At 47.2% G+C, this 15,738-nt stretch overlaps 1 protein-coding gene across 1 annotated transcript in view; it reads left to right on the top strand.

Moving 5' to 3' along the window:
* The window catches only part of MRE11 (MRE11 double strand break repair nuclease), a 453,446-nt gene extending 441,895 nt beyond the window's left edge, over window positions 1-11,551 (top strand). Inside the window, exon 20 of the mRNA XM_085621402.1 lies at window positions 8,118-11,551. Within this exon, the coding sequence (XP_085477528.1) occupies window positions 8,118-8,174 (57 nt within the window). The 3' untranslated portion in view covers window positions 8,175-11,551. The remainder of the gene's footprint in view (window positions 1-8,117) is intronic.
* Window positions 11,552-15,738: the final 4,187 nt, after the last annotated feature.

Here is a 15,738-nt window from a genome sequence, read left to right as displayed (position 1 = left end):
CTCTAGCTGTGAACAGACAGATTACTGACACCTTTGCCTGGTCCCAGGGCATCCTTGCTTACTGTCAACCTGCTCAACATCTGAAAGCATGGTGATTCAGGCGTCATACTTTACAAAGCAAAATCCATGGTCCACCTCCAAAGCACCACCTGACTCGGAGTCTAGGAAAATTGAAACCAAGGGAAAGAAAGTTTGGCAGTCTGGTCCACTGATGCCGGCTAAGTATTCCAATGTGATGTGGTAAATGGCCCTTAGTAACAACAGCGCAGAAGTGGTCCGAGATGCAAACACAGCTAAGCAGATCCCTAGAGCAACCTGAATACAGTGTACTCAGTGGCAAGGACCATGGGTTCATCAGACGCCATGCCTGATTCTGCTCAATGGGCTTCTCATTGAATGGACGTTTTTAATGGGTCCCACCACTGTGGTGTGAAGACAGATGCATCCCCCAAGCTTATTAAACAGAAATGAGCCATACTCTATGGTTGGCTTCTTCTGCCTGCTAATTTCTTAGACAATATTGTATATTACGTGGCTATGCAAGGGATATGCCTTTTGGCTAACATCAACCTCCCTAGCCAGTCCAACAACCCAAACAGTTTCTGTTGCAATAATCTCTACTACCACCCGGTAAGCCACTTTAGGTTTTCCACAGGGGAGAAAACATAGCATTGGGGGAAGGTTGCTACGTCATTAAAGGACTTAGCAAATAATCAAACTGACCTGTGGTTCCTATTGACTATAGCAACTGTTACTCTTCCCTTCCAAAAGTTTTCCTATTTTATTTCACCCGTCTTTACCTCAGACATGCACACTTGCATTTTTGAACAAACAGTCATAGTCCAACAAGAAGGGGCAGGCGTGTCACCATTGTTACTTCCTTATACCCAAGAAGGATGGTGGACTGCATCTGGTTCTAGACCTCTGCGTATTGAATGCATTTCAAGATGCTGACTCTAGCACAGGTTCATCTGGCTATGGAACTAGGAGACTGGATGGTGTCTCGACTTACAGGAAATGTACTTTCATTATTTTTATCCTGCAGTTACAGAGTAGCTACTTGCACTTTCTGGATGGTCCACACACTACCAATTCAAAGCCCTCCAGCTCGAATTAATATCGCCATCCTAAGTCTTCAACGAGGTAATGGTGGTGATTGTTGCATATCTGCACAGGACTAGAATCTCAGTATTCCCATACCGATCTCAGTATCTCCATACTGATAATTGCCACAGCAGTCCGACCATCTGAACAGCACAGCAACGTAGGATTTTCCATCAACCTACTCAAGATGCACCTGGAGCACCCACAACACCTTTTGTTCAAAGGCATGGTGGTGAGCACTACATCTCCCAGGGTCTTCTTTCCTTAGAGGGTTCTGGATATTCTGGATATGGTTGTTATGTTTCAGCAAAGAGATCTGATTCCTGACCTGACAGTCCTTCGCCTACTAGTTGTGCTAGCTTCTTGCCTCCTCCTGGTCACTCGAGTACAATGACACATGTGGACCTCCCCATGGTGCTTTTGCCTGCAATGATTCCAAACCTGTGGCAATCTGGCACACATCAAGATCACCCTGGGAACAGTGACGGATCTATAGTGATGGTCAGTAAAGGAGAACCTCAGCTGTGGTAATCTCTTCAACCTGCCATCAGCAGTGGCCACAGTGATGATAAATGCTTCCATTTTAGGGAAGAGCACTCATCTGGAGGAGATCTTTTTTTTTTTTTTTTTTTTTTAAATCTAATTTTATTGATTTTACATGTTTAACAATCGATATTTGTCAATTTTCCTATACATTCAATTGTATTGCCCATATGGCTATATGTTATTACAGCAAAGGTTAAAAGAATGTATTTTGTGAGCTTCACATTTTGCCATTCTCGATATATCAACCATTACTGCTTGGTTCGAAAGAAAACCGTGGAGGCGGGTGTTAACTAAACCGGGACAAATTAATACATAATAGGTGTGAAACTGGGAACCGGTACTTATGCTACCTAAACCCACCCTCCCCCTTGTTGCCATGAATAACTCTGCATCAGAGTGTAGTGCAGGACACGCGCTAGGTTGTGTACTATCTTGGATGCAATGTCTCCGCTGGATGGGTCTCGGTTTCATCTGGGACATGAGGCGAGGCTGTGGCATCTTGTGGGCGGGCTAAAGCCGCCAGTACTGTGTCCCATTGTGTGGCTAGGGGTACCTTACGCAGGCCTAATATGTCCTTGGGCCTTAAAGCAACACACTCGGCTTTTGGCCCGGTGTGCATTGACTATCTCCACATGCCTATATTTGGGGGATCAGGGTGTTTCCAGCGTTTAGTAATCAAGCGTTTCGCAACTGCCATTCCCAAATCTAAGGATCTAGATGTGGCTTCATTGTTACAACTCCTGCGGTGTAAGTGCAGCAAGTAGATGTGCCATTCAAATGGAATAGTGCGGTTAGTGCATTGGGCCAGCGCTTCCACCACATCTGACCAGTAGCTAGTTAGTCGCGGGCATCCCCACAGCATATGCAGTATGTCTGCATCTACATGCTTACATCTGGAGGATCTGGTGATCTTAGTACTTTGGTGTCTAAGAGAGCAGGGTTTCACATATACCTGTTGAAGGTGGTTCTGAAGCCTTGCCTGCCCTCTGTTTGCATTTGGTGTGCCAAAATCCTGGTCTCAATCCAGAAGCCTGATAGGGACCCCATACACCTGGTATCCTACAGCCCTATTGCTATGTTAGACGCGGATTATAAAATTCTAGGAAGGTATGCCCAAGTCCTTTCAGGGCTTATATACTCCGATCAGAATGGGTTCGTCCCAGGCAGTAGCACTTCTCAGAACATTTTGCGTCTCTTTCACATGCAGGACCGTGTCCATGGGCGATTCCCATGCACTGCCTGCCTCACATTAGACCTGGAGAAGGAGTTTGATACGTTGATGGGGCATTATCAATTTCTGGTACCCACCCGCATGGGCGTCGGGAAGATATTGCTTGCTTATATCCGGCTACTCTATATCAGGCATTCCTCTCGAGTTCGCCCGGGTCATCTCAGTTGTGGCACCAGGCAGCGATGCCCGCTTCCTTCCTTGCTGTTTACAATGGTAATGGAGAACCTTCTATTGCGTTTTGAGGGCCATGAATGGGGCATACCCCTCAAGGATAGGACACATGCTGTGTCCTTGTTTACTGATGATCTGCTTCCATATCTTCGTGAAGTCACAACTGATCTTTCCCCACTTCACAATTCCATGTCTGCGTTTGCTGATGTCCCAGGCCTCTGGGTCAATTGGGTGAAGTTGGCAGTCTACCCACTCTACCCCGGTCTGTGGCCCCGAATTACACACCTTGACAAGGTGCACCTTTGTTGGTTTGAGTAGGCGAACCGCTACTAGGTGTCCGTCTTTATCATACCCCTCTTCATCTTTATATGGGGAACCTATGATGGGCCCTGGCAGGCATCAGATCGCAGGTGCAGTTTTGGCAACCTTTACCCCTGGATCCAATTGACAAGAAAGCACTGGTGGAAATGGTAGTTTAACCAAGTCTCCTGTACTCTTTTGCCAACTTACCCATAATCACACCAAAGTAGTTCTTTAATGAACTGGACTCTGTTTTATGTGTCCTTATCTGGGGTAAAAAAACAGTCTCATCACCTCACCCTCAAGAAATTGCAGTTGCCGACAGGCAGGGGATGACTGAGTATACCCTCCTTCAAAGCATACATAGCTACTGTAACGCTGGACAGCAAGGCGTAACATGGACAAGACAGGCAGTGAGCAGGGGGTCATGCCGGTTGCCGCAGTGCGGGGCGTTCACCTCCCGAAGGATCTGCCCTCCTTCCTTTGGCCCTTGCAGATGGCAGTGGCGCGCTCCTGCATGCTCTGGATACATCGTCTCATGCACAAGATGCCCAGTGCTTCCCCTCACCGGCCTGCCCCGATTCCTAGGCTTCTTTCATCTATGGACTTGCGAGCCTGGACGGCACAATCGCTGATTCGCCAACGGCTCCACCAGTGGTGGCTTGACACGGACTTGTACAAATGGGGTGGGGCCAAGGAAGAAGCTCTCCCCTATAAGGAAGTCTGACATCTCGGGCAACCGTCCCATGTCTCCCCTGTGGGCTATCCTCTTTACACCATTCCTGCAAGACATGGTAAATGATGCACTACCTCCATGAGTTCTGCCGGCCTGTTTAATAGTCATCACCTGCTGTGCATAACGGTGGGGGCTTCCTATCTCAAGTCTGGATTGATGCACTACTCCCTGCACTCCCTTGATTGTATGGTGTGAAGGGGGCTTCGTGAGGGACTCTCTCTCTTTTACCCACACCCCTCTCCACTCTGCAGATCTCTTGGTCCATAGTTTATGCCCAGCTTCGGTCAGTGCTACCATCTCAGTGAGCATACCTTCTACGTTCACATGTTCCATTCTTGAGTACTTCAGCCTGCCACCATCATCTCCAACACATGCCCGCTTCTTTACCCAGTTTCCGTTTTCCCCCCAGTTAGCAATACTGCGACAAGATATAGTTGGAACTCATGGCTCCATGCCGGTAGTGAATCCACGATCTTCGCTGGACTACATACACTGAGAATACACCCAGGACCAGACTGGCTGTTGCGGGCATCTGGCATTTGCCTGGGAGGCGGGAAGGGTGGGGATCCGGTTTTGGAATGTTGGGGGACGATTTTGTTTCTGGGGGACGATTTTGCAACAATGCTGCAATATCAACCCGCAGTAACAAAAGCAGCAGCAGGCTTTGTTAAGCGCAGTGATTGACACTTGCGCCCCTCTCCTCCACAGGGATGGGGGCCGATCCGACAAAATTGCCAGGGCTGCTTTGGATTCCCAGTCTGGCCCTGAATACGCTACTGCATGATTTTGATGTGTTAATGTTTGATTATCTACTATGATTATTTACAATATACCTTTGAACCGCTGTCTGTGCCGCAAAAGTCACATATATTGAACAACCTAATGTATGCATTAAAAACAAAATGGTGTCACTTTTCAAGATAGCATTTTGGTTACGACACTATGGAGCACAATCCGACTCTTTAGTATGTCTGGAAGAACAAGGAGTCTGTCATGGTTGAATACGCCTTGGACATGACACAGTAAGGCCACTTACTTGATGGATTGAGGCAATTGTAAAAGGGCCTGTACCCACCAATGAGGGGTGGCTTACTCCTAAAACTCTGAGAGCACTATTCAGAATTTCTGAAGCATTTTGGATAAAAAACTAAAACTTTCAAACTTTTAATGCTTAAACAGGTGGTGTTTAAATGGTGGATTGGAGAACCAGGTTTTTTAAAATCTTCTACAGTTAAAATTGTTCAGTGACCCATACTGCAGTTGTTCATGTCTGACAGTGAGTGTTGCGTTATAGTGAATGCACCAACACATTGGGTTTACACGTTTTTTTGTTACCCGTTGAATAGAGGGAAAGTATATACTTTGGGTTTCACCTCAAGCACGTTGAATAATGCAGAAAAACAGAAGAGTAAAACCGATCTCAGCCTGTTTGCATATATTCTAACTGGGAATGGGGACCTTGGTTGGCACATTTTTCTCCTAAATTGCTGGTCTATGAGTTTGATGTCGAGTATATTCCCACCACGTAGAGCAGGTTCCCTAAAAAGATTGGAGAGAAAGAAAGAAGAAAAGAGTACAATGAGGAGTGCTTGGTAGTAGTGATGGATGTTAAATTGGTCCGTGATATTATTGAATTGTAGTGGACATCAATCTCAGAGAATTTGTGTAAATTACCAGGGTGGCTGTGAAAATGTATACTTGAGCGAGCTGCTCAGCCTTTTTGCAATAGTTTATATGAATTACCTTTGGAAAATGAAAGTCTTAATGGAGATTCAAAATGTGTGCTGTTTGTTTTATGAAGGGTTGTGGATATGGCTTATGACATATAATTGGTAAAAAGATTACTAAAGGAGATTTAGTTGTGAATATGATAGTCCTTTGACAGGTAGTGACATTTTAAAAATGCCAGATATTGTGTTATCTGTACCTCAAGTGACAAGCTTTTATATATGCATACAGAGCCCGTGCAAACGACTTGCTTGTCTGATCGGCCATGGGAGAAACTACCAATTGCTCTTTTGAGTCCTTATCACGGTTGTCTGAGACATTACACATTCAGAGTTGTTTAAGTGAATTATTACAGTCACCAGGGTGCAGTGAGAATTGTTTCCGTCTTATTACTAATGCAGTTGTAAAGTTCTTTTTGAGGCACTTCTGCAAACCAGGGCGAGACAGTGTGCTTTGTGTCTTCCTTAAGGCACCGTTCCTTACCACTAGCCTAATGCTTCCCTGCTCATGCTGATGACGATGTTGTTAACTTGATTATGTCGACCCACTTGACCATGAAGGTCTCATTTAGTTACACCCCAGTACATCGCCCATAGTGCTTCAAGAGCCAGAAATGCCATATCACCAACGCTTGTGGACTGTGTTAGTTGGAGGGAAGTATCTTCACGCTTACACACGCAACATTCCACAGCATGCCTACTCAGGCCGTGAAATACAGATGCACCATGTCACTAGAAGGACGATGGCCAGCCAAGTCTGTGAGTTACCAGGAATACATCAGTTCCTTACCCGACCGCAACCCACATTGGTCCATGTGCTTGTCCATTCAGAACTCCAACTAAAGAGCACTGTGTAGGGGAGGAGGTCAACTGTAGAAATCTGCTCTTTGTGGGTATAGTTTTAGATGTTGTCCAGCCATTAACATTGATGTTGATGGCAGGTATTCTCCGGAAGCCATGAGACACATAATTGCGACTGATCAGTCGCACCACAAAATATATATTGATTGAGGGTTGCAAAACCTCTTCTCTCATGAACATTAACAAGGCAAATTGCATTTAGCGACACTGCATGTTCTGTTTTGCAGATTTGTAGACCACACTATCAGCGAGGAGGGTATACTGGTGCATTATGAATGGCTAAAAATGCAGAAAGAGTTCAGTGAGTGACAGTACAGCTCTATCCCTGCAGTTACAGCTCTATCCCTGCAGTTACAGCTCTATCCCTGCAGTTACAGCTCTATCCCTGCAGTTACAGCTCTATCCCTGCAGTTACAGCTCTATCCCTGCAGTTACAGCTCTATCCCTGCAGTTACAGCTCTATCCCTGCAGTTACAGCTCTATCCCTGCAGTTACAGCTCTATCCCTGCAGTTACAGCTCTGTCCCTGCAGTTACAGCTCTATCCCCGCAGTTACAGCTCTATCCCTGCTGTTACAGCTCTATGCCTGCAGTTACAGCTCTATCCCCGCAGTTACAGCTCTATCCCTGCTGTTACAGCTCTATCCCTGCTGTTACAGCTCTATCCCTGCAGTTACAGCTCTATCCCTGCAGTTACAGCTCTATCCCTGCAGTTACAGCTCTATCCCTGCAGTTACAGCTCTATCCCTGCAGTTACAGCTCTATCCCTGCAGTTACAGCTCTATCCCTGCAGTTACAGCTCTATCCCTGCAGTTACAGCTCTATCCCTGCAGTTACAGCTCTATCCCTGCAGTTACAGCTCTATCCCTGCAGTTACAGCTCTATCCCTGCAGTTACAGCTCTGTCCCCTGCAGTTACAGCTCTATCCCCGCAGTTACAGCTCTATCCCCGCAGTTACAGCTCTATCCCCGCAGTTACAGCTCTATCCCCGCAGTTACAGCTCTATCCCCGCAGTTACAGCTCTATCCCCGCAGTTACAGCTCTGTCCCTGCAGTTACAGCTCTATCCCTGCAGTTACAGCTCTGTCCCTGCTGTTACAGCTCTATCCCCGCAGTTACAGCTCTATCCCCGCAGTTACAGCTCTATCCCCGCAGTTACAGCTCTATCCCCGCAGTTACAGCTCTATCCCCGCAGTTACAGCTCTATCCCTGCAGTTACAGCTCTATCCCCTGCAGTTACAGCTCTATCCCCGCAGTTACAGCTCTATCCCTGCAGTTACAGCTCTATCCCCGCAGTTACAGCTCTATCCCTGCAGTTTCAGCTCTATCCCTGCAGTTACATTCAAATAACTTCTCAAAATGAGAATTATTTCCTAAGGCTCATCTCTCAAAAATCATGAGAAACTTGGACATGTTTAGTGACGAGTGACTTATTCTCTTGCAGGAAGAATTTGACCCCTTCAAGAGCTCTGTTGCTCCATCAAGAAGAAATAGAAGATGAAGCATCACATTGTGACTTGGACTTTCATTTCAGTGGAGTGTTTTTGGACTGGAGAAATTCCAAAGACATATGTATGCATACAGTTGTAAATAATATTACCGACTTCAAATGTTGTTTATTTTCAGACAATAAACATATTACGTTTTCTACGTTTCACATATTCTACAGTAGTTTTTATAATAGTTTGAAAAATCTGTTCTCACAAAAGGCTTCCAACGATTTCAGTTGATCGTATACTACACGCGTGTGTTTATCTGATACTTTGACTGGTATGCAGGTTGGTGTTTCAAATTGAAAGCATTTGCCTTTCTTTGCAGTAGTGTGGACTAAAATGTTTTTACTCTTTAACGATACCAGGTTGATTCTTGGTGTCTTAACTTCCTTAGATTGTACTTTCTGGTTAAAAGGTAAAAATATACAGTCTCGGAAAATTGAAACAGAATAACCAGTCTTTGTTTATGGCATGATACTTGTATGCTAACTCCTGTGTTTAGCTGATCTTACTGAATCTTGAATACGATCTGTGATATATGCTCACTTGGAGGAGAATACATTATGTACACACCTTCCTTGGCACACTGTTTTTCATCTTTTAAGGGGAAAGAACAATCTTGTTGAGCTGCTCAAGAACACATTGCAATAGAAAAATAATGTACTTAAAATGCGTGAATGTGTGCATTTTTTATGTAAATGTGCAATTTACAATGTCTGGAAAGGTCTGTATTCTATCTTCGAAGAAAGGCCCCCTAAGTAAGTGTCCTTTGATAATGAGAGAGTTCCTGTGCCTTCTGTTTGCTGTTTTGTTTTTTACGTGACCCATTTGACTGTGGTTTATCCGTGTTTTGCAAACATAATGTTTCATTGAAAACTGTGGAACATTTGGATTGACAACTCAAAGCTCCAGGGATAGCTGACTAAGACAAGCACTTTGGAACAGTGACCTTTGGTGAAATAATCGATCTGACAGCTGTGTTATTAAAAAGTAAACCTAATGCGGAATAGGTGGATAATCCTCGCTCTCTGGGAATAAGTGAAAAAAAGATTTTTTGGGCTAGGATTCATAAGAATATTGTATTTGGTATTCAAATGCATGAAATTGAAAATGCATACATATTTTATTATTTTCTTTGATATTTGATCCCTCCAAGTGTGTTTCATATGCTGCGATTTCCCCTTTGTTGCATTTCTCCTTACTAAAGATATTACACCCCAGCTTAACTTTTTCTCTTGACCAAAAAATCGTTGTAGAATATTGATGTCTGACTGACTAAAACCACTCGAATCAATTATAGCAACTGGAAAGATGCAGCATAAAGCTTTATAACAATTCTGACATATAGTATCATTTAAAATATAATTCTAGTACATAATGTGTAAAAATGTATAGTGACGTCATTAAAACATTTTAATAGGTTTAAAATAAAGACAGTCTTCCATGTTTTCAATTTCTGCTCTTGATAAAGGAAATATCCAACCAAATTTTACTGTTTATCTGGAGTATCGCTCGGCCCTAAACAGGCTTATTTATATCACTGATGCCATATTTGATGGGATTTTCTGCTGCATGGGTGAGCTTATGGCTTTACTTGACAATGTATTTTAATAAGTGTTCTCCAGTTTCTGCTCTACTCCATTTCGTCAGACTAATCTAAAGGATTTACAAAGGGTGTTCTCAAAATGCAACTTCTTTACCCGATAAAGTCTCGCTTCAGCAGCAATAAGTTCCATCTTAAAAAGATTTACGTGCCCAGCATTAGTGCCTAGGCTTGTTCAAAGATAAATATATTTTTATTCACAGCAGTATTTATTTGGTTTTATTTGAAAAAGCACTAGGAAGTTTAATGGTTTTCAGGAATGGCTATAAAAAGATTATAGTCTTCCTTTAAAATGTAATAGATTAACATTTTAAAAACAATTTCATAGATATTGGGACTGATTTAGCATGAGGAAGTGTTAAGTTGTCAGCTGAAAGGCAGGGGTGTAGTGGTGGCCCCCGTGGTGCGTGGGGGCCCCCAGGGTTTTTTCTTTTGGTGGGGGCCCTCTCTCCCTCTAAGCCATACCATTTAATGTCCTGCAGAATGTGTGAAATGGCATGGAATAAAACATTGTTAAACGCTTGAGAAAGCCATTCTGCTTTCCAGAGCAGGCCCCTGCAGCATAGAGCGGGCAACCGTTTAGGGGCCCCCATTGAGCCCATGACCAATAAATGTCTGTGTGATCTGAGTATGCCGGGATCCTCATCACATTCTGCAGGGGGGGCAATGCTTTTGTGTTATGCCACTGCTGAAAGGATTATATACATTTAGAGAATATGCCATTGAAATTACCTCTGCATGCTCTCTGTGTGGTAGAGGCAATTCCATCAGCCGTGTCCCCACCGATGAAGTATCCTAGAATGGTGGACATACCACTTCTACCATAAATTGTTTGATTATAGATCCCACCCAGTTCTAAATCAACCCTTTAATATTGTATTCACCACAGGTTTTCTGAAGTACTTTCCCAAGTGTGAGAATTTTGATACTGGTGGAGTTCTAACAGTTGCACTATTAGTGCATGAAGTTGGCCATAGTTTGATGTTGTTTGAGGAACTCTAATCTTGCTTTGAATTTACTCCACATAAGGAGACAATGCACTTAGGTCACTGAATATTTGCACGTTCTAATAAACTCCACACAATGCTGTAAAATTAATATTGGATTTTATCATTTATTATACACTGAGTGTATGAAGTTTATGTACAAAATTAGACAGGCAATAATGTATGGAAAGTTAATGGCTCACCCTTTTGATGAAATATAACTTTCTGATCCCCACATAGTTCATTAGCTTTTCTGAACCATACGCATTATTAATATTTTTTTTTCTTTGTGTGCATCTTTATGCCTGTTTCTTACTTCCGGATATATATGTTTTAATAATTATTTTGTTAATGATGTTAGTACCTTGAGCTTGTAGTCTTTAATACTGCAGACCTGAACTATGTATTGTATTGAACCAATCTGAGTAATAAGGGCCTTTGGCATATAGCATGATTAGACAGTCTCTTGGGTTTTCTGAACACGAGAGGAAGCCTAATGCATCCAAAATACTCAAAACGTTTATATTTACAAAATTGCTGCATGAGATTGGTACCTTCTCATATAGAAACTGAAAAGAAAACTTTTTACTGAAGTTTCAGAGTTTGTATTTTGCACAGTGAATAATGAAAACAAACAACAATGCAAGTCATACCCTTTCCCCCCATTTGTTATGACACCCATCAAATGTGCTTCCTGGCTTGAAAATATTGTTTAAGTGCACTGCTAGTCAAACATAGTTGAGCTGTATTGTGGATCCTTTTTTTCTTTTGATTAAACATATATTGCTGTTTAAAATAACATCTACCTGAAGTCTTATTCAAAGCTTTCATACGACTCCATTCCAGGAAATAGGAACATTGTCACTTGTGAGATCTTCTCATTTGTGTGTTTGAGTGAATTATTGAGCGGTATGATTGCTGATAAGGGTATTTTCCCAATGGTAGATGTCACATCTTTAACCCACGACTTTTGTGAGGCACGAAGAAGTCATTACAGTAAGCTTTACATTTACATTTTCTGACTCCACAAAAACATGTATCCTCCATTGTGCATGATACCACAGTGCATATTTCAGTACGCTTGGCTCACTGATCTCTTTTAGGGACATCTGTGTTATCCCTTTGTTTAACTTATTCCATCCTTCAGATATTACAAACGTTTAGAACTGGGAGTGTACCTTCAGAAGTTCTATATATATGTATCATATTACACCTATGTCCTTTAAACACTGGTAGATCTACACAAGTATCTACTCCAACAAATGCACTTTGAAGCCCCAAAGATATCACTACTTTATATATGCTGTGCCCTTCGCCTACTCCACTGCTTACAGACAGGGGATTTAATAATTTGGAAGCTGATCATATTAGCTTCATCTTTATAACAAAAATTTCTGATTGTTTAGGGTTTTCACAATATTTTGCTTTCATGAAGCACACTTGCACAAAAGCAAAATACCATTGCATTATTTCATATAATGGATATTCTAAATATTTACTTTTCCTGATATAGTCCTTCCCAGGACTCATCACAATCTGCAATAGTGGTAGGTATTAGAAAGATTTCTGTATATATGTGTCTTTTTATGGGGGGTGGCTTGGCAGCCGACGGGCATGGACGTGTGAGCGACGAGCTCCGCATCCAGCCCAGACATTAATCCTGCAACGAGAGTCCCCCCGGCGGTCTGACGCTCCCGGAGGGCTTCCCCTGCCACATCGGGATCCCAGGAGCAGTCGGGCGGGGTGGAGCGCGGCGGAGAGGGCTGGCGCGGTGCCGGCGACGCGACGGAGGCGGGCGGCCGTCGGCCATGTTGGGCGGCCTGTGAGGGGACGAGCGGCAGCGGCCCACAGTGCCTGAGGGGCCGGCCGGAAGTGCGGCTGAATCGGCCGCGGGTACCGGAAGTGCCGGTCTAGCCCTGGCGATCGGTGGGACACTGCAGAGTCCGCCTTCTATGCGGAGCCCGGGACTGGGAACCCTGCGAACACCCTGAGCTAACGGCGGTGAGGCGGCGACACAGTGGACGGCGCTGGACTTGTGCCGGGAGCGGAGGGCCTGGAGCTGAAGTGGAGGCAGTAGGACCCCGTGTGTTAGGTGGACAAGCGAGGTGGGTGACCGGCGCTGCGAAATCCTCGAAGGTGGTGGCTTGGCTGGCCGCAGGTAGCGGACTCGAGGGCCTGGCTGCTGGATGGTGCACACCTTGGTGCGACGGCCCCAGAGCTCCCCGGAGGACAGCGGTGGGGGCCGGCCGGTACTCCCGGCCACAGCGGAGATGACTGCTTTGGAGAGTGATGGGGGCCGCTCCCGTCAGGGCGCCCAGTGAGTGACAGGAGTGTGCCGGAGCCCTTGTTGCCCGGAGGCGAGGGGGAGCAGGTCCCTGAGGCCGGCGAGGGGGCGCACTCCCCGCAGACTCGCGGAGCGGGCCTGGAGGCCGATTGGGGAGGGCCCCCCTGACGAGCTGCCTGGCTGGAGAAATGGGCAAGCCGAGACCCAAGCTGGGGGGGAACCCAGCGGAGTCGGCGGGAGACTCTACTGGTGGCCGAAAGGATGGCGCCGGCACTGACTCTGCGGCGGGCCTGCAGCAGCGACAGCTCGACCAAATCCTGCAGGCCATAGCGGACACGAAAACGGCGCTGCAAACAGATATCGCTCGGGTGTCTTCGGATCTGGGACTGCTCCGAGCGGACCATAGGAAGCTGGTGGACAGGGTCAAGACCTCGGAGGACAGGATGGACCTGGTGGAGCCAGCGCAGAAGGTATTGGAGGGTCAGACAGCGGATCTTTTGCGGCGGGTGGTGACTCTGGAAAAGAGGGCCGAGGATGCTGAAGAGCGCAACCGCCGCAATAACATTCGCGTAGTCGGGCTGCCTGAAAAGATTGAAGGAGGAGATATGCTAACCTATCTGGAGACCTGGCTACAGGAGGTGGTGGCGCCCGAGGGACTCACGCGCTTTTTCACTCTGGAGAGAGCGCACAGGGTTCCGGCCCGTCCCCCGGACCCGGGCCGCCCGCCTCGGCCGGTGGTGGCCCGCCTGCTGCATTATAAGGACCGGGATATCATTCTTCAGAGGGCCAGAGCTTCAGGACCCTATCGGGTGGAGAACGCTCGGGTATCTATTTACCCGGATTACCCCATGGAGGTCCAACGCAGACGCACCTCATTCCAGGCGGTGAAGAGGGCACTGCGGGAAGAGGGGCTGCAGTACTCGTTGTTGTTCCCGGCCCGCCTCCGAGTTGTGATGGATGGGGCAACTTCCTTCTTCACTGACCCCGCGGCGGCCTGGAGTTGGCTGGAGTCGACCCTGACCCGAGCGGCGGCGCATGCTGCTGGGGAGGGGCCGCAGGGTACCCAGACGAAGGCCCGTCGCAGCAGACGCAACAAGGTGAGGACAGCGGGGGCCCGATCACCGGGTGCGTCCCAGACGGCTCTGGAGAGGCGAGCTGCACTGCGGGCGGTATCGGTGATTTCCGGGGCCACGGCCTCTCAGCCCAGTGAGGATTCGGGCTCCAGGAAGGGCACAGAGGACTCCCACTCGGACGGTGCTGTTGACGAAGCGGAGGTGCTGCCGGATGTTACCCCGGGGACGGCAGATGAACTGTTGGATGCTTGAAGGTTTGGGGAGTGCCTGGGCCATGAACTGAGGGACATGGGCAGGGAAGACCGGGTGTGTGGAGAGAAGGAGGATGGGCCGGGCTTGATGGGGCTCGGGGAGGGTCTGGTGCCTGATGGGGTCCACGGCTGGAGATTATTGAGGGGTCCTGGGGGTGGGGGCGGGGGGGAGCCTGCAGGGAGTGGAGCGCTGGGGGAGGATTGGCGGACTCTGGGCGTGGATGCTCTGGGGAAGACTGCCGTCAACCCGTCAGGCGTAGAGCCACCACCTCAACCTCACGGACATAGTGAGACTCTGGTGGCTACCAGAGTGTTTGGTTTCTGTTTGGGGTATTATTTGGATGGGTGACTGTGGTTTAGAACCTGTTCTGGGGAGGGGTGGGGATTCAGGGAGTTGGGATGTTTTGGGGTTCCAGGGGGCTGTCAGTGTGCCTAGGAGGGGTGAGAAGAGATGGTTAGTTCGGCGATGGGATGGGGACCCCCCCTGAATTGAGAATTGTGACTTGGAACGTGAGGGGGCTCCTATGGTGAAGAGACATAAAGTCCACGCCTACTTAGTGCGGAGAGGGGTTCAGGTAGCCTTCCTTCAAGAGACCCATTTAGACAAAGAGGAGGGGAAGGCATTGCAGAGGCGCTGGCGGGGTCAAATGTACTATACCACCTTCTCGAGGTTTGCCGGGGGGGCTCTGATCTGGGTGAGAGCAGGTGTCCCTTTTCAACCCTTGATGACGTTGGTGGACCCAGAGGGCAGGTTTGTGGCAGTGCAGGGGCAGCTGGACGGGAGGGACTTGAGCATGTGCAGTGTCTATGCCCCTAATATGGACCAGGCTGCGTTCTTTTCCAGGCTGTCGGGGCAGTTGGCGGCGTATCTGACGGGGCCGGTGGTGCTGGGGGGGACTTTAACTCGGTGACTGATGTGGAGCTGGATAGGTCCCACCCACCCCTGGCGCAGTCGGTGGTGCGTCGGGTGGCCAATAGCCGACGTAGCTGGCAGACTACTTGGGGTCTGGTAGACACTTGGCGTACTCATCACCCGCTGGACAGGGATTACTCCTTCTATTCTGCCCCTCATGAGCTGTATGTCCGATTGGATGGTATACTGTGTTCCCCGGACGTCCAATTGCGGATGCGGCATAGCGAATATCTAGCTAAAACTCTCTCGGACCATAACCCCTGTATGGGGGTGCTGCAGTGGTCCAGGCAACGGCAAGTTATCCCCACGTGGCGTCTTAACCCCCTGCTTCTGGAGGACCCGGTCTTCCGGGCTGAGGTTAGTGACTGCATAAAACAATATTTCGAGCGGAACTCGGGTACGACGGTAAGCCGGGCGACGGAATGGACCGTGTTCAAGGCGGTCGTCCGGGGGGTTTGTATA

This window comes from Triturus cristatus, chromosome 8 (assembly GCF_964204655.1).
Source record: "Triturus cristatus chromosome 8, aTriCri1.1, whole genome shotgun sequence".
NCBI lineage: Eukaryota > Metazoa > Chordata > Amphibia > Caudata > Salamandridae > Triturus > Triturus cristatus.
Note: the sequence above shows the minus strand (reverse complement) of the source record. Positions and strands in the feature narration are given on the sequence as shown.